The sequence below is a fragment of the Clavelina lepadiformis genome, chromosome 2, assembly GCF_947623445.1.
Source record: "Clavelina lepadiformis chromosome 2, kaClaLepa1.1, whole genome shotgun sequence".
Lineage (NCBI taxonomy): Eukaryota > Metazoa > Chordata > Ascidiacea > Aplousobranchia > Clavelinidae > Clavelina > Clavelina lepadiformis.
Window position 1 is genome coordinate 423,184 of NC_135241.1, and position 25,797 is coordinate 448,980.

Sequence of the window (25,797 nt, forward strand, 5' to 3'; positions counted from 1 at the left end):
CTGCAAGTAAATACATTGAAGCAAAGTCGTTAGAAGTCGCATCGTTAGAAGCAAAAAAGATGCAAATAATACATCGCAACGCCTCTTCTTTTTCTGAGCGAAAATTCAACCAGATTGTTAAAGTGCTCAGTTAGAAGTCTGCAGACGTGGTCGCAAACAGCTCCGAAGTGCAATCATGTGATATAGTATTGCGAGCCTACTTGATGGGACACAACAACGTGTCTGACAGAGTGTATTGACCGGATCATAGGCCGGAACGCCAATTACGTTTTGCAGCAATTCTCCAGCAGGTACTCCCTGGTAGCCAGCAAAATTTTATAAACCGTAGACTGTTTAGTCTCAACAGGAAGCTGAGATACGAGATTGTCGACGCCAAGTTGCAGCAACCGCTAACAAGGAAGAAGCCTAATTGCAGGAGAATGACGTAGACTGAGACAGTATCAAGCACACAGTGGTCATGGTGATGCGCTGAAAGTCGGCTTTCAGACACGTGAGAAGATCTCTGATGTGAGATTTAGAGCTGAATTGAAATTGAAAAGCGAAATCTGATTCCGTAGAAGCCCAGGAAAGAATTCATGAAATTTGGTACAAGACCCATCAAAGGACAGATGGGTGTCCAAGGACTGTCAGATGTTGGAAATGCATTGCGCGTGCGGCCTCGTGTTTCCTGTTATCAATCCCATGCTTAGAGCAGGAATCCTTTCACTTTAGTAAAAGACTTATAAAATAGAAGATTGATAATATACTTATTGTCTAGTACTCTAGTGCATAAAAGTCAATGGAGAATGATTCAACGTAATGCGCTACAATATAATTATTAAGCAGTATAGCAGGTAAGTTTATATGTTGTTTAGTCGCTAGACAATAAGTACACTAGTCACTCTAGTGCATAAAAATCAACGGGGAATGAACTCGAAAACAGATCCGTGGCAGAAAGAGTGAAACGTGTTTAATCTTCTTTGCATTGTCGGATTCTTTATTAACATGATTCTACAAATGAAGGGATTTTTATAATGGTTATTCGCTCAATGTGATGTAGGAATGTTGTATTAAAGAATGTGAAGTTGAAGGCAGTTTAAGTCTAAATGCCCATCCATAGGGGTCAGTGCAAATACAGGTAAGGATGCGTAGTGTAGTGTGAAGCACAATTACGGCGTTGCAATGATGAAGGCAACAAACAACAACAACATCGATTTCCACTTGAATCAGTTCTGTACGAAAACAAGCTTTTCGTCAAGTGCATAAAACTCAACAAGGAATGATTCAAATTAGTGCGTCACAATTTAATTATTAAGCAGTAGAATAGACAACGCCATGTACGGTTGAAACGTCACAAAGTACAGAACGGTACATAGAAATAAATTCAAGGCACAAGGATTAAACAAGGTAAGATTCTTTCTACAAAAGACACCTAATGTAGACACAAGTTACAAGCCAGCGGTAACTTTAGTGACCAACAAAATGTTTGCTGGCAATTTTTATTCTAAAAAAGCTCTTTTTCTTTTCTCCATTAGTTGAATGAATCTGTTATAATTCTCCTCAATGCATTCTAATTCTACCGCCTTGTGACGAGCGATCTCCGCTTCATCCCAGTCTGACGCTTGATAGCTGTCCTCTAACTTTGCAAGAAACATCTCGTGCAGATCGTGCAGCTGCAGAGGGTTGAAGTAGAGATTGGAAGTTGCCTGCAATAACAGAAAGTTTGTTCGGTTCCGTAGAAAGATCAATAGAATCATCAATTGCTGTTTTATAGGATATTTATTTGAGAAGGTCATTTTACCTTAAATTTATCAAATCACGGTGAAAACTCTGGTTTTATAATGAAATGGGCGGGTGTTGTTAAAATCTAAAACGCAAACATATACCTTATACATGAAGTCAAGATATTCCAGGACGGTTTCTTTTCGATGGAGCGCAAATTTCCTGTCATTCACTTTCTGGATGACGATATTTATTGAAACCAGCAGAAGGAATAACAGTAAAGTAAATACATAAACTTATTCCGCAACGCAACGAAAATAAAAGCATCGCGTGCAAAATAAATCACTTACGATCCTGGTTCACAATATGGAAATAGAAGCAAAACATTTCAATGAACCTGTTTCTGTTAGTTGGCAATTTACCATCGTACTTACCAAGGTGTCTTTGTATTTTGTTAAGAAAGTGTCAAACGCTTTGTTGCAAGCTAATTGGAGCAATTTTGATGAAACCTCTATTTCATCACTTCCTGGACATTTTTCAGAAAGTTCTGCTCGAAACTTTTCAACCTCTGCGTTTATCATCGACTGGCGTTTATTAACAACTGAATCTTTCATGAAACCGTCATCTCCAATCTATGAACGCAACAATTTAGTCGTTATCACAGAAACACGCTGTTTAACTCGAATACAATTTCTAAGAACCTTCCATAAATCCTTCTTGAAATTGTCCAAGTGTTGAACCGCCAATTTGTTTATTTGCTAAAAAAAATGTCATATTCAGTTAACATGCAAGTACATTTACTGTCGATACTGGTGAAATAAAATTACATGAAACCATTACTTTGAAATTATTAATTGAATTATGAATTATTATATTACTAATTATTATACATTAACAGGTAAAATGCAACAAAACTTGATGTAATGATTACTTTATTCTTCTATTTTTATTACCTGGCTTGTAATTCCAGCCATTAAAACTGCTTCACTGGCAACGAATGCATTTTTCTGAAAATAATGATTGTATGAGTCAAATAATAATGTCGTCAAACAATCGTCGTTGTTCAATATTTCGTTAATTGTAAGCATTTAAATATTTTAATTTGTTTTGTGATTTAAACGAACCGCCTGAGTTGGAGTCGCAAAAGCATCGTCGATCATCTTTAGCAGAAGGCGTTCATATTCAGCACAAAGAGCATTTAACTTGATATTTGCCCGAAGAAAATCTACCGCATTTTCAATACTTCTTCCACGATCCATGCCCTGAATTCCAACGATTTTGATTATTCCTCATCCACAAACATACATTAATGGTGGAGTAATACACAGCTTGAAAAAATTTTGTGTCACTATTTTTGCACGGGCCGGTGCGTATTTTCTTAAAATAACGTTTAAATTTTAAAACATTTATACATCACTATTCTCTTAATTACTTTTTGTAAATCTTCAAAAAAGATTTTCTTTGCATTAGAGGAATATCCTTCACATTCGTGATGAAGCTTCAGCTGCAGACAATTCATTTAAATGATGAAAAAATCTTTTATTTTACTCCATAAATTAATTGCCTTACATCGTTTATCGACTGCATTTCTTCAAACCGGAATAAAAGTTCCTTAAATTCGGCATCCAGTTGGTCTTTGCATTTTTCAAATATACCGTGAAAACTTCTGGACAAGTTTTTCATTTCCGAATCAAATTTCTCGCTAAGTTTAAGTGTCAAGATTTCGTGATTTTCCCGGAGATGTTCTTTTAAGGATTGCTTTTGTAGCAACTGCAACATAGAGATCTGTCAACATCCAGGTTCTCTTGAAGATGCAATTGTGTAAAATAACATAAAGTTACAGCTTTCATTTTTTACATTTCTATATTTCTTATCCATGAACAACATGCTGTATTTGTGACCTTAGGTGTTAACTGAGGGCGTTTCACCTGCGTCATTTCCTGTTGATATGTTTTCACCAAGGAAACAATCAAGTTCCGGGCGATGATCTCCACGTGCTCCTGCAGAACAAATGCGAAACGATAGGTTGAAGGTTCCGATATAAATCAAGTCCAACTCACCTCTATTGTTGTCAATGGAATGGATATTGCTCCACTTTGAAGAATCTTATTAAAATGGTTCAAATATTTCAAGACATCTTCGCCTTTCAATTCTACACCTCCCACTTTTTTCGTTTTAACGTTGATTGGATGAAAATTTTGAAAGCAAAATTCACCCAGATATATTTTAAAATCATCTTTTATATCTGTGAGAGAAATTGGATTTAAAAATAATTTATTTAAATTGTTGAAAATCCATCAAATATTAGGGCTGGTATCTACCTTTGTAGCAAAGTCGTTCATACAGCGGAAGATTTTCACCAGTTACCATTGGTCCAGGAATTGGCAAAAGAAAACACGTCACTTCTTCAAAAGCATGCTTTATTGTTCTTCTGATAACGATGTTGTTAATATCGGAGTTGTTTTCGGCAAGTTTGTTGTACATGTATTTCTTGCCACCTTCACATCCGTAAAAGTACATTTCCTCATCTGTCCAATCTCGTTGCAAAAAACAAAGTCCCTGAGAACAATAGAATTGAAACAATAGAACACATCGCTCTGTGCTTCCGAAGGTCAATTGCCCTTTTATGAAAAATGGGGTTCAAAATTAAAACCTGAATTGACATTTGACTTATTGCTGCAAACGTTGGGCATTAGTCGACTTTTCTTGCAAATGGATCATATTATTCATATTTTTACCTGAAATAGATGTTGCTCAAGTTCATGTTGCTCGGTTATATGGTTGTTAAGCTTCGATGAATATTTTATGAAGGTCTAACAAAAAAAAAAAACTCATTAACTTTAACATTATGCCACATTAATACAACAACGAAGAGAATCATTTTACAAAGCTGCATAACAGAAACTAAAGTCAATTTTAATTTATTAAGATGAGCATAAATGTTGGAAGTGAAGCCGAAAGTTAGAATGGTCTAATACATAAAGCTTGTTTTTAAAAATCGAAATCTAGAGGATCTGGAATATAGTATAACGTCATCAATCCCGATGTTAATATATTCAACTAATATTGACCTTTGCAATATTCAAGGAAGATTGTACAATTACTTACGCTTAAAGTTTTCAGATGGTCTTCATTGATGATTCCTTTAATGTTGTAAATCTGCAAGGAACTGAGCAAGGTGCTGAATGCAAAGATGTCGTGAGAAATTTTACTCCCACTGTCACAAAAAGTTCCCTGCGTGTCCAGGAAGAGAACTGCGACCTGCGATGAATAAATATCACATCATAATCTGTGTCACGAGCTTTTTCAAGAGAAGTTTTGAATTTTTTACTTTATTATCACTTGGACATGTTGCAAGCTGCTGTTCTTCTGGAATCTTTAGCAAACTAAACTCCTATTCGTCCTATTTCTTTTTATTACAAAGTTATTTGATGTTCTTCGCACATTCTCCTGTTACTACGAATACTTTGCACATACATCACATAGCAATAGAACATACAGTACCTTGGAACCATCAACTTTAGGCGTAAGGAAAGGTTGACTCCACATGTAAATGCCCCGAGTTTCCCGCTCACAACCTCGCTTCCACTTGAAGTGTTGTGGAACTTTCTCTTCATAAGGAAGCTCAGCTGTGCTCTGAAACGCAATGACTTTAGAATAAGTCGATTACTTACACAACTGACAGAATATCAGTAAAATTTCCTCCAATCAATGTCAATATATAGCCTACGTAATTCGTCGTATTCAAAGCAAAGGAATTAATGACTTTAAATATAAACAATACGTCATCAACATGAACAAATCTAATCAGAATCTTTATGTAGGCTTAAGATTTTAATTTCAACACCAGTCAGGCAGAATATAAACAATGAAATTGATTTTATAATTATTCCAATACAACACTGTCGGTAAACACAACTCTTCAAAACCTCTGAGTTCAAGTAACGAAGCAGAAGAGTGAGAAGAAATGATTTTCCACTTCTCATGGCTCCAGTCACCGACACAATCATCACAGGATTCTCTTTGACATCCGGATGATGAAAGATTTTAATCAACGCTTCTTCGTTTAACTCGTATCCTCCTTCCTCTTTCGGCTTCAATATTTGGAGAGCTGCCTCATCTTCGAAGAATCCTAAGGAAGGAAAATCAAAACATATCCAATGGAAATATTTCTAACTATTGTAATATAACTTACTTACTCTATTATACAGTAACTTACTAAACTTTCCGATACTGTTGGTTTTTACCTTCTGATAAACATTCTGATAAACACCTTGTATTATCTGACGCTTCTCCAGGATATTCTGTACAAGCCGCTTTCTTTACCGTTGCTTCCTCTAATTTAACAAATCCTTCTTTCTTGCCACTGTCAGCCATATTTTATGAAAGGAAAAACTTAAACAACAACTTCAAACTCGAACTGCAACTACAACTACGCGACCTATAACGTTGAACTTGTAAAGTTTTCAGCTACTGGTTTCAAGATAACGAAGACACAAGAAGATAAGAATGAAAATCGACGCATTAATTGACCTCGAAATTGTTCTTAAACATTTCGGGCAACGCGCAATCACCAAGAATGCGATTGATTGCCAATTAAGCGCGTGTTCTACGTGGACAGCAGGACAAGATTTGAACAACAAACCAATGAAGTTATTTCAGCGAGTTAGGTCGGGGTCAGGTTGTCAGATTGCGACCGTTGTAGATGGTGAGACCGTCGGTTCAAGGTTTGTTTGGTGTCTTCATTATCATGAGTACAGTCGCTGAAAACTTTACAAATTCAACATTATAAGATACGCTGTGGACGATGTAGACGCTGTAGGATGAAGGGAACAAAGTACAAAGAACTATTGCTTCTATCCAATGAGGAGTTGTAAATTTAACGGAATAGGATTCAGAGAGTTTTTTTAAATTGTAACTTGCTGTGAAATGATTAAAAATTTATCATCACATGTCGCGTAGTTGCATTTCGAGTTTGAAGCTTGTTGTTTATAGTTTTTCGTTTTATAAAATATGGCTGACAGTGACAAGAAAGAAGGATTTGTTAAGTCAGAGGAAGCAACGGTAAAGAAAGTGACTTCCCCAAAGTCGTCGAAAACAGAAATAAACCGGCAACCAGGTAAAGACCAATATTGGATGAAAGTTATATTTATTTTTATTTCAATAATATTTTCAGTAATTAAGTTTGTAACTTCCTTAGGATTCTTCGATGATGAGGAAGCTCTCCAAATATTGAAGCCGAAAGAGGAAGGAGGATACGAGTTAAACGAAGAAGCGTTGATTAAAATCTTTCATCATCCGGATGTCAAAGAGAATCCTGTGATGATTGTGTCGGTGACTGGAGCCATGAGAAGTGGAAAATCATTTCTTCTCACTCTTATGCTTCGTTACTTGAACTCAGAGGTTTTGAAGAGTTGTGTTTACCGACAGTGTATTATTCGATTGAAGGATCTGCCCTAAACGTTCCATCACTTGAACTTTCTCCATTGCATGTTTTCATATGTATTTAAAAGGAACTTATCTAAAAGTTAAAATACGTTTTAGGTCAATTTGCAAAAGTTTTCGAACTCGGGTGGGATTAGTAAAAATTGATTTTCTTCTCTTTCAATGGAACAATGTTTAAAATTTAAATTTGTTTGCTTAAACAGTTTTTTGTTTTATAACCGACGTGTGTTCGGTTGCTTGTAATGTTTTGGAATTAAAAATAAATGTTTCAGATTGGAACTGCGTTTTGTTCTCCGTCAAGAATTCTTCAACACTTCAAATGGAAACAAGGCTGCATGAGAGAAACTGTCGGCGTATATATGTGGAGCAAACCTTACTTCATTCATAAAACCGATGGTTCAATGGTTAGTTGCATGGCTATACCAACTGCTTATAACTCGTAGTCAAGAAGAATATTCTGGAACAGCTTCAATTTCCTTGTAATCATAAAATATTCTGAAACGCTTCATTGAACACGAGGTCTAGTTCGAGCTTCAGAACGAGCAAGTTAAACAAAATTTGCCAGATATCTCCCATTTTTCTTTGTTAACGTTTCTCTGAAATAAAGTAAGAATTACAATGCAAATACTCTTAACACTGTACTAATAATAAAAAAACATTGAGACATCTGTCACTGTAAAAATACGATTATTCAGACTCGTCTCCTGAACGTCAAATAGTATTTTCATCCATATTAATCCCATTTTTAACCAGCAGCGATGTTGTCTGGGAAGCATCAAAGACCTGATTTATGAAACTCTAAGCTTATACCGACCTGGACAGGGTGAAGCTGAATCTATTTTCATTGCAGGTTGCCACCCTACTCATGGACACGCAGGGCGCCTTCGATGAGAGCGAATATCGAGCTTCCTTGGACATCTTTGCCTTCAGCACCTGGCTCAGTTCCTTGCAGATTTGCAACGTTCAAGGAGACATCGGTGAAGATTATCTTCGATTTGTAAACGTAAGATTTTTATCGACTCTAATAAATGTTTGCAACGGATTATAATTATGCGATATACTGAAGTTATGAAATTGATCTGTTTGTATTTTTGCATAAAACTAATTTCCTCTCTTTGAAATCGCGCCAATCTATGCAGACTGCGTGACTAAAAATTGGCGTTAAATTAACGTCAAATGTTTTTGTTTTTAAGAATTTCGTGAAGTATTCATCGGACTTGCGCAGTCTTTTAAAAACTGACGATTTTGATCGTAAACAATCACCGTTTCAGGTAACTTGGAAAATCCGTAACTAATCTATTTTAGCTGAACTGGCCGAGAATTTAAACTGTTTTGAAATAAACAATTTTCAACAAACAAACAAACATACCAACAACCAGTGCATATAGGTGCAGGGAAAATAAAAGCCAATGTTGTATGTTGACCAACTATTCAGTCTTTAATTGTCTTCAGGGATTCTGTTTCTTGCGACGAGACTGGACAGATGAAGAAACTTATTCTTATGGATTTCAAGGCGGACATAAATATCTAGCTGCCCAGCAGGCGAAAATCATCTCCAACAGAAGTAACAATATCGATGATAGATCTGAAATCGAAAGTGTCTTTGAAGAAGTGCAATGTTATCTTCTGCCAAGTCCCGGAGACATAGTGATTGGAGGATTTTATCCTAATGTAGAAAATAAGCTTCATTATTCAAGTATGCACCAACAATACCGGTGGAATTTGCAACTAACCTAAGCATTCAACTCATAAAATATTTAAAAAAAAATTTATGTCACAGGTTTGAAAGAAGATTTCATATTACATCTGGATGAGTTTTGCTTTCAAATATTTCAACCTGACTTTCTTACAACGAAAAAAGTGGGAGGCTTAGAGTTGAAAGGCGAAGATGTCTTGAAATATTTGCACCAGTGTCATGAACTTCTTGAAAGTAGAAAAATATCCGTTCCATTGACAATAATAGAGGTGAGCTGGAGAGTTTTTGTCTGCTTAGTAATAATAATAATAATCCATGACAACATAATTATTATCGGTTTCTTCAATCTATCAGCATTTGTTCTACAGGCACAAGCACAGACCATAGCCCAGAACACAATAGTTTCGTTGGTGGCAGAATATGAACAACAAATGACCCAGGTGAGCTAATCTCCTTATTGCTTCCGTTATAAATTCAGCTTGCGGTTAATATATATACACGCCGGATGTTCAGTTAAGCTTTGTCGGTTTTGTAAAAGTTTGAAGACCGGTTTACTCCAAATTATTTTTTATGTTAAAATACGGTCGTATGTTGACATGGATGTCAATGTTGCAGGTCGTTGAAAACATCTTACCATCAACTAAGTTCTATGAAAATCACACAGCTCTGAAATCGAAACTAAACGATCGGTTTTCTTCGAGAATGAAAGACTTATCAAAGAAGCTCGATCACATCTTTGCAAATTGCGGAAGACAACTGGATTTGGAGATCAAAGAACGTTTCATTCCATATCAAGAAATGCAGTCGCTGGAAGAAGTAAGAAAATTTTTCACGAAATAAACTTCTTCATGATTCAAATGAATTTTTTGCAGCTGAAGATAAGCCACGAGTATGAAGGATATTTTTCAAAAGCAGTGGAAACATTTAGTGAAGAATTACTACGAGCGGTAAGTTTGTCAATATGTATAATATCACAATTAGATGAGAGTCCATACAAGTAAAGTTTAAACTTGTTCATGATCTTAAGCTACAATATTTCACAACAATTGCTGTGACAACAACCTGATAAATAACATTGCAATTTAGCTCGAGACAAGCTCCCAGCCTTGGTATGAGAGGACAAAGCAATTTCTTCGCGAAAATATCAAAGCTGATTCTTTAGTTAACTATGAAAAACATTTGGATAAAAAATTATCTAACATGGATCGTGAATTTAATGAGGAAACAAAAAGAGTTCGTTGAATTTTTTACTTAAATATTATTTAAAATTAATAAAATATTAAATAAAAGAGCTCGTTTGTGAAATTATTGGCACTTGTCTCTTCAGAAGAAAAAGTTTCTTGAGATGGCAGAGGATTCAACTTCAGACGACACAAGCCAGGTGCCAATATTAAAACGTTTTATGGAACCATTCTCGTATTTCACCTTGTTCAACATTACACGGATAAAACAGAACTTTTGTTAAATTTTTGATCACGTTTTTCATCAGTTGTTTAATGTAAACTTTAAAATTTTTCCTGATAAAAATAATTTTTTTTATCAGATATGGAAATTGGTGTTTGAACACTCATTTGAACTAGAGATCAATTTGGAAAAGGTTTGATTGTTTTAGAAATTGTTCATGTTTCTTCTATATAGTCTGCAGTAACCTTACAAGAAATCACAACAATCATTTGATTTTTGTTAAATAACATTTGTTTGTTTTTGATTTATTTTCTCTCATGAGATCGTCATCAACATTGATTTGTTGCATCCACAGATTACTGAGGAAGGTCTTACGAAAGAATCAATTAGGAATATGCGCCAACCAATGATATCTGCGCTCGTTGAAAACTTTCAATCAACAGTTTCTAAAAAATTTCCGGGAAATGATAAAATAAAAGATGCAACAGAAATGCTTCAAACAGAATGCGATGAAGACTTTACCACTTTTTTAGAACAATACAACGAAACCATGGTTAGTTCATTGCTGTTATATTTTATTTCAGACCCAGACCATTAAAATTAGCTCGGAAACTTTTGATAAATAGATTCATTTATCACAGCCTGCTTCATTTGTATGTGTCACAGCAGTTACAAACTGGATACTAAAAATACTCAACTGAATATAATCAAGGATTGTTGAATAACGAACATGGCAACACTTAATTTTCTTAACTATCTCACGTGATACAGGTGGTGCAGGAATTGGCTTTTGCAATCCGCCGGAAAGAAACCCTCCTAAAATACTTTAAGTTCATGCATAAGGTATGTTAAGCATTTTTCTTTCGGTATTATGCCTGTAAATATTGCCTATATAATTATAATGTAACTTATAATTATCCTAAATATCAAAAGGTCACTAATTTTTTCGTTGCAGGCAACTTCAGACATCAATGTCAGCTTGTCAGATGCTGAATTTGTGCATGAGATGTTTCTTGTCGACTTACACGAGCGCTACCGTTCGAAGGAGTATAAAAAAACCGAGGTCGACTACCGCTGTAGGCAGATGGAATCATATTGCATCGAGCAGAGCTTTAACAGGATCGTGCAACTGCTGGAGAAAAGAAAGAAGTTTTCTCGGCAAACACAATCGACACAACCACCGGTTGCGTAATATTCCTACAAGTGTGATTTAGTGCTTCTGAGACTTGTGAAAAATACGAGAAACATTTCAAACGATTGTTGTAATCATACACAGCACAATAATTTATGGATAATAAAGAGGTGAAATCATGTTGAAATATTTTGAGCACCACGTGGTTAGAAGCAAAAGAACTGCAAGTAAATACATCGCAACGCCTCTTCAGAGCGAAGGTTCAACCAGATATTAAAGTGCACACTTTGAAGCCTGTAGACGTGGTCGCAAACAGGTCCAAAGTGCAATCATGTGATATAGTATTGCGAACCTACATGATGGGATACATCAACGTGTCTGACAGAGTTTATTGACCGGATCATAGGCCGGACCGCCAATTACATTTTGCTGCAGTTCTCCGCCGATAATCGCACTTGGTTCAAAGCCACCTACCTGTCCAGCAGCAGCATATTTTGTATGCAAATCACAATGTAGTTCCCAACATACAAAATATGTCAAAACTTAGGTTTTTCTCAAATAATTTTTTTTCTAGAGCGAAAATGCAATTAAAATGTATTGAGTGGTTATATAGGAAACCAGCCATTCTGCATCTTTTGACACCTTGATAATGGCCCTAGCTCAATCGGTTACCAAGATACCGCCAAATTAGAACAATGCACCTCCACTGAAACTTCAACAAGGGGGTGCAACCTCAAAATGACGTCATAAATCAAAAAAAAGTTGAGATTCTTTCATTGTGCCCAAAATACCGCCTAGGGAGACCCCAAGCTTTTTTAAATTCCAAAATGGTGAAAAAATGAAACATCCTACTAAATACACTGCTTATATTTTTAAAAGCGTAAATAACTAAATATGCTCATAAAATCTTCAGTTGAAAGTGCTTCAATGCCTGACACATTTTTCAAAGGAATTACAACGATAGACTGTCCATGGACCAGGCGCACGAAGCCTAACAACTAATCTTCAATTCACCGATTATACTGAGCGATGCATAAGGGGACCTGATAATCACAGCTTTAGGAATCGTTTATCACAATAAATGTAAGGGTTGAATGGTAACGATGGTGCGCCAGGAAATGATAAAGTTTTCACAAGTTCAAATCTTTTGCTTTGAAGTTCAAGCATCGTTGAGTTCGGCAGCGACCCGCTGACAGTAACGAGATGACGTCATCGTCCGCCTCTGTTCTCAAAGCTCGCCGCATCGACGATGACGTAGGCATCTTGTCAAGAATCGCTCCATAGTATGCACTGCTTGTTCTTGTCGCCGGTGACGAGTCGTCCGCCGATCCAGCAACAAGATATGACCGGGTCGCTGTGAATAAAAGAAACGATGAAGACAAAACTAGTCGGCAGAGGTCGCCTTCGAGCCTAAACCACTCACTTGTGCTCCCTCGTGCACGTGGCGAGAGAGCCGGTGTCGACGTCCCACGACAAAACCGAACCATCGCTGGACAGACCGCAAACGTATCTGCCGTCCGTGCTGAAGGCGCAGCGGGTTTGGTCGGTCGCTACTCTGAAGCTGTCGTCACTGAGACACAACAACGAGCATAAACGAAATTGAACGACCGAGATGCGTTCAATGAACTTCAAAGAGGAGGAAACTTGTAATCACCTGAACACTTTGAGAACGGAGGCTTTTCTAAGGTCAACCAGCTCGAGGGTGTGGTCCTTCGTGCAGCAGATCATCGACGTTTTATCAAGCGGCATGTCAAGTGACGTCACCCTTCCACTGACGTCGATCTCATTAACTGCGTGTGACCCCGCTCTGAAGATATTTGTCAGAAAAATTAATTGATAAATATCGGCGAGTGATTAATTAATGAGTTGACGTCATAACAACATGTATTCATCAAGTGATTAACTAATGACCTAATGTCCCAGACGCGTATTTTGCGGTCGAAATGTCCGCTGGCCAAGCAATCGGCGCTATCTACCGCCACTATCTCGTTGCAGGACGACCCCGCCATGAAGGTCCGAGTGCATCCACCGGTCTTCAAATCCCACACCTGGACAACAAAGTTAACAGTTGTCAACACAAGCCAAGCACTCCGTTGCCGGTGTGGCAGATGGAGTCGAATAAAACATAAGATGTTGCTGGCTCCTCTCCACGCCACACTCGCAAGCCACTGAGCTTGCCACGCCTCGTTTGTACAGAGTCGAGCGGATATGCCCGATGCCGGTTTGCATTCAGTAAAGCCATACCCAGGCGACCATAGGCAGCAAACGTCGAACAGGATGGAGTGAGCATCAGTGATAAAACTACGAAGTGTGGAGGGGTTGCTTTCCACTCGGCGTTCCATTAATGGCTGGTACTTCGGGATATCTCTATTTTATTCGTCTGGTTCGCTCATGGGTGGAATGACGTCACCCGACGAGTGAGAGTGAATTTTCGCGGCAAAGCCCAGAAGGTTGGATGCCCCGTGGATTGGAAAATTATTCAATAGCATGTGACGCGGACGTCTAGTCACAGCAAGCGAGACGCCGTTTATGACATCAACTTGTGGGCATGTACACTGCGCAACACACAGGCGCTCAATGTTCAATGGTGGTCTAAGGTGATCTTAGCGTCAAGATGAGCGCGTGTAGCTGGAGGTGTAGAATCTACTCAAGCACTATGAGTGTGCAAGTATTTTCAAGTTATGGTGTTCTCGGAGAACGTTTAGAGGCGGTTGATGACTTAGCAGACCGGTAAAACCATAAAGAACAAGTAGTAGGAAAAGTGACTGTGCTCTCACCTTCACTGTACGATCACTTCCGCCCGATGCAAGTCGAACCTGGGACCCTAAGAATCTTGAAGACAGCACTTTACCGTTGTGGCCGGTGAGACAGACCTGGCAACAGAGAAGCGTGAGGTGAATCTATTATGTACAAGCTCTTCCATGAAGGTTTAAAATTATGATAAGCTGATATGATAAGATGATATGATAACTATCACAAATCCCTCATCGAGTTACGACAGCACCTGCACCAGTCAGGCTGCGAAACTAAGAACACAGAGACTCGTCACCTTCAGTCGTTGCGTGATGAGTGAAAACACTTTGGTGGAATAATCGTTGCAACCAGCTGCCAGACATTGCTCTTGAGGATCGAAATCAATGCTCGTGACTCCTCCGTTGCAGCCCCGCAGTGTGTACTGGAGTCTGCTCTTATCTATACAAGTGGACAATGCAGCTATTTATGGCTGAAACCTGGTCTTTGTCATATTCTACGACACAAATTTAATTCACACAAAGGCAAAAACATCAACAAATCTTAAGATTAATTGCGATTAAAATCACCTCCAGCAAATGTCCATAAATGTATGAGACGATCTGAGCCTCCTGTTGCAAGCCTTCCACCGGACAGAGAAAATCTTGTCGCTGTGACTTCATTTTCGTGTGCTGCCTGCACCGAATATCATCAAATATTTACTTAAAGTTACGGTGTCAAAATACTTGTCGTTAAACTGCAAGGAGTCTTCGCATGATTTAAACTCAGTGAGGATTTTTCATCTTTCGTGCCACGGTTACGAAGCTTGTTTTACACATTTTATGGCATTATTTATTTAGTTCTTTGCCCAAATTTGTTGCCAAAACCAAAACCGAATTTGCCCCAAAATTGTTCACCAGATCCATTGAACAGAAACAAGCGTCGTTCATGTCTTGCCCAAGGTTATTACGACTGTTGCATATTCAACCTAAGTTTGCACTAATGTTAGTTCAGTTCTAAACAGTCTGCTACCAAGCTGACAAAGTTAGCAATTTTTCTAAAACATTACCATTAAAAAATCAAAATACAATTAACATGTCCAGTAAAAATAGCGCTCAGTTCAAACATCATTTCATCATTTCATTACCCATTTGCTCACGGCTTCTTGAGGAAGACAGACAATGGCAGAGCTGTGTGTGCTCGCGTAACCCAATGCATGGCCTGAGTGGATCTCGTCATCAGGGTGTCTCAGAGATCTGCCACTGGGGACAAATAAACATCATATTCATTAGAAATCGTAAGTGAAAGCATGCAATGTAGTATAAACTTTTCCGTATACGAATAAGATTATCAGAAAGTTCACGCAGAAACATGAAACAAGTATTTTAAACAAATTGCAGTAATTGTGATCACAGAATTAATCTTTCTATCTTATAACTTCATCAACTCACCTGAAGAAATCTGAAAATCTAAAAAGTAAATGAATAAATTTAAACCAAGGAAGCAAAGTGGCAGAAAATATGAGAAGGCTGCAGACTACAACAACAATGTATGCCGGGACTAGGTAAAAATTACACACCTCTGTTTTAAAGTGACAGCCACAGGAGGAGATAGTGAGCTCTGGGCTGAAGGGGAAGCTTGCGGACTCGAAGCTGAATCTCTTCTACAATGAGAAAGTTTGCAGCATTAAACCAAATTGCTTAAATTTTCCCCATGAATTTATCATTAAATTGTACCTTGTAGCACTTTGGGATGTTTCAGACTGAGTTTCCAAACTGACAGCTTTGGTGCTTGTGGTTCTGTAAAATTTCGGACAACTTTGGTCAAACAATGCATGTGTTACATTCATTGAGTGTAATGTTTTAACAACATTTGTTTATTATCGCCAGGGTTGCCTCAAAGGATAGCGGGTAAGGTGTCCAACTATGAAAAGGTTTTCTGTGCAGTCAGCATAAACAAGTGACCCAAAAGCACCTTTTAAATTGGTTGTTTTCAGTGTTTAGTGCCTGCGCTTCCACATGCTTCAAGTTCATCCATCTTTCAATAAGATTACGATTTTCCAGTTGACATTTTTTTAACTTTTCCTCAATGGCCAGATACGTGATATTCAGTGCCTGGTATTCGTCGTTCACGGTTTGATTTGCCTGCATGAGAAGTTGCATTAAATTAAACCAATAATGGTCGCAATATATAACAACCAGGGTCGATAATTAACAACATTTCTGCAGTTAAAGTTGCTGCAGCTTTAATCCCTCCACATGCAATATTATGATGCCATTGTAACACATCCTGATGGTTAAATACTTCCTTATTTAAAAATCAACAAGATATTTCGAACCTGTTTCAAGTCATTGAGTTCTTGTTCCATGCTGGATACTTGAGCCTTGAGTGCAGTGATCATTTCATCCTTTGCACAAACTCTGCAAGGAATTATTTAAGATTATGCTGGATGAAAAGTGGGAACAACGGTCATAGTCGTATATTTAAGTTAAGGAAATTCTTGATATGAATCCACTTAAAAGAAAACCTTTCATTTTATCTTTGTGTCTTTATCAATTTTCTGCAAGAAATGTAAATTGGTAATTTTGCCAAAATTTTCATTCAAAGTCTTTAACAAATTTGTCACATTTTTCTAAATGTATAAACTCGCGTCTTTCTTTTTAGTTCACGAGGCATAAGAGTAAAAACTAAGATTTCTAATAATTAGTCATTCATGCTTTTACAAACCTATTTAGACCAATCAGGGGGCAGCATGTTTGGTGTTGTGGGAATTACCCTCAAACATTTGGCGCATTTCAAAGTTCCAGGTAGTGGGCAGATTGCAGATAAAAGTAGTTTGATAGTGAGTGAAATGTGTTTTGGCTCAAAAATCTATTTTTGATCATAAGCCTATGTCACGGGAGCTAGAGATATGTTAATTATGTTATATTCCAGTATGAGGTGGTTTTGGCATGCCACGTAAAATTTCATCGAGTCCTATTTGGCGGCTTTCAAGTAATTGTGTTTTTGGTAATTTCAATGTTTGATATTTTGGTATATTTATTGAAGCAAAGCAAGTAATTCGCCTTTTTCAAACTTATTTGCATTCCGTAAATTAGAGTAAATCTATGCAGAAAACTCCCTGAATGCAGTATTAACAAAAATTAGAAAAACTGCTAAAAACAAACATAATTCCTTATTGACTGGAGTTCCTGTTGAAAAGTTGATAACCGTGCAATTATTCGCTAAAACACAGAGTCTGTACATACAGCACGACCATTAAGGGTGTGCGGAATCCTTGTTACAAGCGAGTTATGTTCAAATACAATCACTCACACATCAATGTTGCTTGAAGCTTCTTTTTCTTTCTCTTGAAGGGCGAGGTTAAGGTCAATAATCTGCTGAGCTCGAGCCCCTTTGGTTCGATGAACTTCAGTCAACTCCTCCTGATCACCAAACATCTTTGTTTATTATCGATATGAAAATTGTCTGATGCACGATAGATAATGTCGTGCTGTTTGTTTTATGCTGTTTCAACAAGGATTTATATTTATGCTTTATTCATTAAGGAAAGGAATTTGATCAGATTAATCATAAAAGATAATAAAAGGCAGCAACAGTTAGACAGAGATGATGAAGATTTGATAAAAAATCTCTGCTGTAAACAAAAGGTAATAGGCATACAGTGGAAATTGTCCAGGTAGCTACATCAAAATATAGCTCCGAAAATCAAACACTAAGACATTTTTAAAGCCAGAATAAATATAAGACTCCAACTTGGTCACAAACATTATAGTATTACATATCACCATTACCTCCCTAAGCTAAAAACTTACACTTGTAACTTAAATTTATCACTGTTTGTATTTAAGCAAACGAACTCACTTGAACTTTGAAAAGTTTTTGTTCCAAAGCAGTGAACTGCTCACTGCGTTCTGCCACAGATACCCTGCAAATAAGGAGCCACATTCAACACAATTTCAATTCTATAAAAGCATAGTTAGCTGTATATATTAGGGGTTTATATACAAACTGATGGCTGCACTGTGGTGTAGTCCTCACACATTTTTTGGCGATTCTGCCGAGAAATTTTAGTTGAAAAGTTTTTATTTGATGTAGAACTCATTTTACATATTTTTACATATATCCTTTTACTTTTACATTTTCCTTCCATGGTTAATTCTCGTTAAATTTTTGTCATTTTGCACCAAAACAAAGAGCTCGGTGTAACGCTTGGTTGAAACATAATCACCACTCATCAACCCGGGTTTTAAATTCACTGTTTAAATTGTTTCAATCTTTCACATCACTCTTTTGCACCTGACTCATTACCTGCCGTGTTTGAGTAACTTGGACACAACTCTTCACTTTGCTGGCAGAGTCAAACGTCCACCGCTTATAGAATTTAAACTTTTACTGGTTCCGTAATTTTTTGTTTTCGGTAATGATAATTTTTTCTTTTATTTCCTTTATTTTAACAAAGTGATGATGTCCAATTGTGGAAGAAATATATTTTTCTTCCTGATTTCAAACAAGCTTGTTTCAACTTACCTAGGTCATGACTCTTATTGAAAAAGCATAATATCCAAAAATAAAAAAATAATCTGATTAATCTCTACAAAGTATTCTGATAAAAACATTTACCCTGTTTGAACTTTGTTGCAAAGATCTTGGTTTTCATCTTTCACTTTTTCGATGTCCACCTTGTACTGCAAGTTTGCTTTTTTGAGTTCTTTGTTGCTTTCATACAAACTTGAATCTACAAACACATCACAAACAATACATAAGTTGAAGTAAACAAAACATTAGAATAACACTAGACGTAAAACGGCAGTGGGCTTACACGCTGAAAATATTTATACATTGCTTAAGTTTTTTTCACTACATCGAATCTTCGATCAAATTATTTTAATGGGTTAACTCAGGGGTGTCAAACTCAATCGCACCAAGGGCCAAAACTCAAAACTTGTTTAACGCCGCGTGCAGTAAGGATAAAACTTGATTGAACGTTTCAGGACACAAAACATGAATTGGAACAGGCAGCGAAACAATACCAAATTTTTCATGTTTTTGATGATTTTTGACTGGGCTATTTTGATTATTCTTCTCTTACATCATTATGTTTCTTTCGGTACTATGACACCTTATCGAAAGACACTTTATCGAACGACACCTGATCGAAACGACAGCTGATCGAAAGACACTTTATGGAACGACAGTTAATCGAGCCGACAGTTGATCGAACGACACTTTATCGAACCGACAGCTGATCGAACGACACTTTATCGAACCGACAGTTAATTAAAACGACGGTTGATCGAAAGACACTTTATCGAACCGATAGTTCAAGCAAGATTTTTGCGTGTTTCTCAAACATTGACACAATGAGCCACTGTGATGTGCGGTCTTTGTAATGGTGTGCATTAATGAATTGTGATGTATATATCATAAAGTTGACAATTTATATTTTATATCTATATTTTATATTTGTATCATAAAGTGTTCGATTTCGCATGGCGGCCGGCCCGCCCACATATTAAAAAGATATCACAAGAATACGCACGAGAATTACTAAGTACGAGGTTGTCTGTACAGTAGACTAGACTAGTCATTATAGATACAAAGAGTAAGGAATTGAAGGCAAAATTTAATAGCAAGGGGCATGTCGCTGCCAGACTTTTACACAAAGTAGCTTCTTGAAAGAGGTCTTTATCCCAGCTTGACCGACAGCGCAAAATAAATGGCTTCGATGCTTGGTAGCACGTCCACATATGAAGAAATATTTTCAACAATGAAATTCACGAAAAGCAAGCTAAGATCACGCGCTACGACGCTGTCAACCAACGGCTGAAGAGCATAGTCGAAAATTATGACTCAACGAATATGGACATAAAAAGTTATCTTCGAGCAATTGCACACAACTTGTAATTAAATGAATGCGATTGAACTGTGCACTTCGTCAGTTGTCGTGCTTTTAACAGTGCATGTTGTCAGTTCTTTTAATAAATTGTCGTTCTTTTAACAGTGCATATCGTCAGTTGTTTCGATAAATTGTGGATCTTTTAACCCTATCCTAACCAGGCTCGCGAGTTTACTAAAAAACTAGGTGTGGCCAACCCCGCACACACATTTGCAATCGTTAATTACTAGAAACCTATGCGTTGTAGACTGATGAGATTATTACAGGTTAGTAGAAACATCATCTGGATTCCTGTATACATCATAATTGTAAAACTAAAGAAAGTGAATTTAGTGTAATTAGATATTTCTAAAAGTGACACATTTCTATAAATTCTTCTTGTTACGCCGCGCCGCCGCTGTGAAAAGAGAACGAAAAAGAATAGTTAGTCAAGTTATTGGTGCGTAAATGAGTAATACGCTTCAATGCGGAGAGAGAGCAAAATTATATAAATATCACAATATCTCAAAAATTACAAAATCCAACTTTATCAAACAAACATGGACAGATAGCTCAACATTTTTTATGACAAGTCACCAAATTTTAATTTTCTACAGCAAACAATGCAACTGTACGCCACGTTTTGCTATGACTGTGTGCGGGAGGGTTCCACGACATATGGCCGCGGGAAAGTGGCCGCGAACAAACTCACCGGGGTCAACTGAACGTGACGTAAATTGACCGCAGACAAACTGACTGTGACATAAACTGGCCGGCGATCAAATTAACCGTCGATAAATTGGCCGGCGATCAAATTAACCGACGACAAATTGGCCGTCAAAAGGTCAAAATTCTAATTCACTATCTAGTCGCTATCTAGTCACTATCCAGTATGTGTATTGCAGTCAAGGTTGCCACTCGTAGAGTTTTTTGGCCCCTTGTACGGTGACCCATATTCATAGATTTCTTATTGTTACATACATTTTCCCAGTCTAGACGAGTTGTTTGATGAGATTATGAAACAATGCGTTGTAGCCTATCTCATGTTGTAACAATGGACTTATTGCAATAACAATGGACACTTTAGTTAAGTAAATTGTCAGATTGAAGCTGTACGTCAGGACTCCCCTAGTTTTAAGTCTTGGTTATGGTTATGCTAATAATTGTAAATTGCAAAAAGAGTTGGAGAAGCCCAGCAGGTGGAGACTGGAGTGTGAGAGTGAGACAGCAGATGAGCAGAATCAGCAGATTGAACAGACAGGAATCAAGTGATCTTGTTTTGTACATTTACGACTTTGTGTTGTTTAAGTGAGTTGCCAGTAAACCCGGTGTAATGCCTATAGCCACGTGATTGAGATACTAAATTGAGATACTTTTGCAGACTAGATGCCGACACTTTTAGAATAAAACTGATTTTTAAGGTCTGAAAATGGCAGAAGTAATCTCACAAAGAGGTAAGAAAAAATTAGTTTACAACCATTACATTTTCTGGAGAGATGGACAAAGTTCAGACGGGAAAACTGCATTCTGGAGATGCAGTAATTACCACAAGAGTTTTTGTAAGGCACGTCTCCATACTGTAGATGGTTTAGTCACGAAAGAGTTGCACGAACACAGTCACCTACAAGAAGAGAGACATGTTCAAGTGGCCAAACTACTTACGGTCGTCAAGGAACGCGCTGGCAACGCTAACGATACGTCCACACCAGCAAATATCATATCTGACGCGACAGTGGGATTGCCAGGTGCCGTCAGAGCGCATATTGTGGAAAAAAATCTGAAAAGATCAATACAACGAACACGACTTAGGACTGTTGCAGCACCTGCAAATCTACGGAACTGCACAGATTTAGAAATACCTGACTCGTACAAAAATATTCTTTTAGATGATGCTATGGGGTCTGAACTTTTTTTGCAGTATGACTCAGGAGCTGAAGAAAATAGGATATTAATTTTTGGCACCGAAGAGAGCAAAAGAGTACTAGAATTATCAGAAAACTGGCAAGCTGATGGGACGTTCAAGGTTACCCCGCCAATATTTTCACAGGTTTACTCTATCCATGCTTCACGACCTTGTCCCAGCGTTGTACTGTTTACTACCGAACAAAGCACAAGAAACATATGAGCGGTTATTTCGCGCAGCGTGGCAACTGATACCAAATGCACACCCAACAAAATTTTTGGTTGATTTTGAAATGTCTGCAATAAATGCAATTCGGATGGTGTTTGACTATGATGACCTCACAGTAAGTGGTTGCTTTTTTCATTTAAATCAAAATGTCAGGAAGCACATGCAGCAAATCAGACTTCAAAGAAGGTATCAAAATGATCAAGAATTTGCACTACTGCTGCGTCACATACCGGCTTTGGCATTTGTTCCAATACAGCATCTGATTGAGGCTTTTGAAACAGTAGAGGAATTTTTGCCTGATGAAATGCTTCCGCTTCTCGACTACTTTGAGCGTACTTACATCGGGCGTCGCTTTCGAACTCAGCTCCGAAGAGACCCGCCATATTCACATGACTTCTGGAACGTCCATGTTCGGGTGTTAAATGGCGAAGCCAGAACCAACAACAAAGTTGAAGGTCACCACAGTCTAATAAACAGGATGTTATCAATGCAACACCCAACCATTTGGAAATTTATAGAAGCTTTAAGGAAATTGCAGAACATAAACAAAAACAAGATTGAGGCGCTCTGTGCCCAAGGGCGTCCTGTCAAAAGGAGGAAATACAAGGATCTGGATGCGCGACTTCAAACCATCGTTGAAGATTTTGCAAACCGTGACATATTAGATTTTCTCAGAGGCATCGCCCACAACCTACAATTTGCGCAATAAACTTCCTTGTTTGTCAAATAACAGCTTGTGTAAATTTTAGTGCCCATATTATGTAGTGTCATATGTGTTTTGCAGTGAACGTCTTTTAATGTTGTTACTCGTATTTCTCGTATTTCCGGAAATATTTCTGTTTATTTCAATAAACGTTTCAATGTGTATTGAAATAAAAAACAATTTTGTTAAAAACAAAGGAAATAGTTACAAACAAATATTTACTTTACATATCATATACTACCGAGTTTAAAATTTTGACCTTTTGACGGCCAATTTGTCGCCGGTTAATTTGATCGCCGGCCAATTTATCGACGGTTAATTTGATCGCCGGCCAGTTTATGTCACAGTCAGTTTGTCTGCGGTCAATTTACGTCACGTTCAGTTGACCCCGGTGAGTTTGTTCGCGGCCACTTTCCCGCGGCCATATGTCGTGCTCCCGTGCGGGAGAAGCAACAGTCGATTCGATCAACTGTCACAGTATTGATCAGCTGTCGTTTCGATAAAGTGTCGTTCGATCAACTGTCGTTTCGATCAGCTGTCGTTCGATTAAGTGTCTTTCGATAAACTGTCGTTTGACTAAGTGTCGTTCGATAAAGTGTCTTTCGATCAGGTGTCGCGTCACGGTTTCTTTCATCTCCTTGCAAAAGCATTAAAGAATTAACAAAAAATAAAGAAAAAAGCAGCCCAAATTACAAGCGTTAGAATAAATAGATTTATTCTATCGTATAATGAGGCAACTGCTGTTCTGCTGTATTGTGCGATTTGTTATAATCTTGTTTCTTGCTTTAAAAAAGTAAGTTATACTGTACAATGATCTAGCGGGCCGGAAATAGTTCAATGTATAAAATAGCATTGCGGGCCAGGTTTTATTGGAAAGCGGGCCGGGAGTTTGACACGTATGGGTTAACTGATCTGTTGTTCTTGCAAAAAATGAGGCTGTACATGACAAAGAAAGCAATTTGTGCAAGTAAGTTATTAGCAGCAGGATCACATGCCAGGTATGCTCATATGCCGGCTTATACAATATTATATAATTTGACAACATAAAAAGAAAGCTCATTGACCCGCACTAAAGTGTCAAGAAAGAATCACCCCAGAGTTTTAGTCATACAAATACTTCTATCCGGCTACTCATTTCAATGCCATAACATACTAAATGACAATACAGCAGACAAGACAAATGATAACCATAAGCTGTATAATTGCATAATTTTATGATAACAAATAACTCACCACACAAAAATATGATCATATTTTCAAAATTCGCTTCACCTTCACATCATCAACATGTGGCTTACCAAACCAGACGAAACTAATTAAAAACGCAAACTAATGGAACTATATACAGTATACGCCTTTATTTCGGGAGCAACTTACGTGAATTAATTAATTCAGAAAACTTGTCAAACAACTTGTTTCTTTCTTCCAATTGTTTCAATACAACGTTCTTGTAATCTGAGTCCATGTTGTTTTCATCAAGCACCGACAAAGTCGGCATCATTCACAATTTTACCTCAACCTACATGAGATTGCAACCACAGAACTGCATTTAAATGTAGCCTACTTGCATCTGAGTGTACCAGACTGTAGAATATGGCCGTCTTCAGCGAGATCTGCCTGTGTTAAACAACCAAAAATGACAAGTGCGGTGCGCAGGAATGCTTGCAAATTACACAATCAATGTACGCAGATTGACTTATTGGATTTCTAAATGAATTGAAGCAAAATTCTGGTGTTCAAGGAAACAGCCGATCTGCACCGTGACTCATGGCCGTAGCACGTCCGGCATTTGTGGTAGGCAAGGTGCGGCCTCTTACACTTTCCCGGTGTGCCATGGTACCGTTTTGGCAAAGAAATTACAGACGTCCTCCTGCGATAGGCTACTTAGGCCTAGTACTTTGTATCTGGGCAATAGCCTATAGGGCAGGGGGGCAGGGCATAGGCAGGCAGGGGTTCCCAACCGGTGGTACGCGGGAGATTTTCAGGTGGTACGCGAGCAGCTCTCCGTTGTATGCGATATACGGTATAGTAGTATAACAATTTAATTCTGAGTTGCTAAAATATGCGAACAATACTTTTATTTCTTTCCCTACTAAATTCTCTGCACTCAGTAAGCTACTTTTGTCGATCTTGCTCCCTGCTGTCATTGTTATTAATACAATGCTGCTGTGCGAATATTGGATCAAATTAGTTGTTTTGGAAATAGTGGTACGTGCTGACAATCCGTGGTGGCTAAGTGGTACGAGAACATAAAAAGGTTGGGAACCCCTGCTATATAGGCAGGGTTGCCATACCGTCCTTATTTATAAGATTTGTCCTTATTTTCACTTTTGTCCTTATTTTGGGCATTTTGCATCAAAATTATGAACATGCAGATAGTGTCTTGTTTTTTTTTTTTTTTTTTTTTAGGAACATTGGTTGCTTTCTCTTGTTGTACCCTGTTTAAGGTGGTATTCCTCGTTCATTTTCTAGTCGTCCTTATTTTTGAGTTGAGACTGATGGCAACCCTGTATATAGGGTTAGGAAATCTGATAAAAAAGTTGATGGCATTAAGTAGCAACAATGGGTCTAGTATACAAGTGCACAACCAATTGACGTCAAAATTTGAGCAGCTGGGGTCTAGTATACAAAGGCATGTTGTGGTTGTGCACTTGCATACTATAACCAATTAGTAAAATGTAAACCCTACCTCCGGTTTTTACAAACTTGGCTAGCCTCATCATCCAATTCTTAGCAAGATCAAAAAGCAGGGGAATCCCAGTAAGGTGACATCAACCAGACGCCACATAAAACAGACGATTTATAGTCTCCTTGTGACAAGCGCAAATGCTGCTTTCAGTTCAACTTTGATTGCTGCCTAAGCTAAGTTAATATGAGTTACCACGCCTTTCACTTCGTTAAACGCGTTAGGTATAAATAATAATACTTCATCATAAGCCGCCTTTGACGCAGGGAATCGTCTCTTATGAGAAGTCAC

At 37.8% G+C, this 25,797-nt stretch overlaps 4 protein-coding genes and 1 long non-coding RNA gene across 5 annotated transcripts; 4 read left to right on the forward strand and 1 right to left on the reverse strand.

Moving 5' to 3' along the window:
- The first annotated feature begins 6,572 nt into the window (after positions 1–6,572).
- LOC143446544 (atlastin-1-like) lies at positions 6,573–9,229 on the forward strand. The gene is made up of 8 exons (XM_076946210.1): positions 6,573–6,820; positions 6,902–7,104; positions 7,419–7,550; positions 7,997–8,149; positions 8,340–8,417; positions 8,599–8,842; positions 8,927–9,111; positions 9,197–9,229. Exons 1-8 carry the CDS (start codon positions 6,715–6,717, stop codon positions 9,227–9,229), a joined length of 1,134 nt encoding a protein of 377 aa, XP_076802325.1. The 5' UTR covers positions 6,573–6,714.
- Positions 9,211–9,721, forward strand: LOC143445710 (uncharacterized). The gene is made up of 2 exons (XR_013113859.1): positions 9,211–9,282; positions 9,458–9,721. It is a non-coding gene; the product is annotated as an uncharacterized LOC143445710 (long non-coding RNA).
- Positions 9,700–10,445, forward strand: LOC143446545 (uncharacterized). The gene is made up of 4 exons (XM_076946211.1): positions 9,700–9,789; positions 9,929–10,075; positions 10,170–10,223; positions 10,386–10,445. Exons 1-4 carry the CDS (start codon positions 9,700–9,702, stop codon positions 10,443–10,445), a joined length of 351 nt encoding a protein of 116 aa, XP_076802326.1.
- Positions 10,446–10,605: 160 nt separating this feature from the next.
- On the forward strand, positions 10,606–11,565 carry LOC143445712 (uncharacterized). Its single transcript, XM_076944994.1, has 3 exons — positions 10,606–10,799; positions 11,018–11,089; positions 11,202–11,565. Exons 1-3 carry the CDS (start codon positions 10,641–10,643, stop codon positions 11,436–11,438), a joined length of 468 nt encoding a protein of 155 aa, XP_076801109.1. The 5' UTR covers positions 10,606–10,640; the 3' UTR covers positions 11,439–11,565.
- An 863-nt stretch (positions 11,566–12,428) lies between these two features.
- Positions 12,429–24,700, reverse strand: LOC143445711 (autophagy-related protein 16-1-like). Its single transcript, XM_076944993.1, has 17 exons — positions 24,198–24,700; positions 18,732–18,846; positions 17,973–18,036; positions 17,424–17,533; positions 16,447–16,528; positions 16,083–16,252; positions 15,845–15,907; positions 15,688–15,771; positions 15,560–15,577; positions 15,256–15,370; positions 14,699–14,804; positions 14,428–14,570; positions 14,156–14,251; positions 13,290–13,426; positions 13,033–13,185; positions 12,802–12,948; positions 12,429–12,732 (listed from the first exon to the last, which is right to left on the reverse strand). Exons 1-17 carry the CDS (start codon positions 24,319–24,321, stop codon positions 12,645–12,647), a joined length of 1,815 nt encoding a protein of 604 aa, XP_076801108.1. The 5' UTR covers positions 24,322–24,700; the 3' UTR covers positions 12,429–12,644.
- Between the last annotated feature and the right edge of the window lie 1,097 nt (positions 24,701–25,797).

Excerpts from the sequence above, each read along its gene's own strand:
- LOC143446544 (XM_076946210.1), top strand. The coding sequence starts at position 6,715 with ATGGCTGACAGTGACAAGAAAGAAGGATTTGTTAAGTCAGAGGAAGCA. Across the intron at positions 7,551-7,996 it reads ATAAAACCGATGGTTCAATG|GTTGCCACCCTACTCATGGA; the intron begins GTTAGTTGCATG and ends TTTTCATTGCAG. Across the intron at positions 8,418-8,598 it reads GTAAACAATCACCGTTTCAG|GGATTCTGTTTCTTGCGACG; the intron begins GTAACTTGGAAA and ends AATTGTCTTCAG.
- LOC143446545 (XM_076946211.1), top strand. The coding sequence starts at position 9,700 with ATGAATTTTTTGCAGCTGAAGATAAGCCACGAGTATGAAGGATATTTT. Across the intron at positions 9,790-9,928 it reads GTGAAGAATTACTACGAGCG|CTCGAGACAAGCTCCCAGCC; the intron begins GTAAGTTTGTCA and ends ATTGCAATTTAG. Across the intron at positions 10,076-10,169 it reads TTAATGAGGAAACAAAAAGA|AAGAAAAAGTTTCTTGAGAT; the intron begins GTTCGTTGAATT and ends TTGTCTCTTCAG.
- LOC143445712 (XM_076944994.1), top strand. The coding sequence starts at position 10,641 with ATGCGCCAACCAATGATATCTGCGCTCGTTGAAAACTTTCAATCAACA. Across the intron at positions 10,800-11,017 it reads AACAATACAACGAAACCATG|GTGGTGCAGGAATTGGCTTT; the intron begins GTTAGTTCATTG and ends CACGTGATACAG. Across the intron at positions 11,090-11,201 it reads ACTTTAAGTTCATGCATAAG|GCAACTTCAGACATCAATGT; the intron begins GTATGTTAAGCA and ends TTTTCGTTGCAG.
- LOC143445711 (XM_076944993.1), bottom strand. The coding sequence starts at position 24,321 with ATGATGCCGACTTTGTCGGTGCTTGATGAAAACAACATGGACTCAGAT. Across the intron at positions 17,534-17,972 it reads AAAAACTTTTCAAAGTTCAA|GAGGAGTTGACTGAAGTTCA; the intron begins GTGAGTTCGTTT and ends TTTGGTGATCAG. Across the intron at positions 14,805-15,255 it reads AAGAAGCCGTGAGCAAATGG|GCAGCACACGAAAATGAAGT; the intron begins GTAATGAAATGA and ends TATTCGGTGCAG.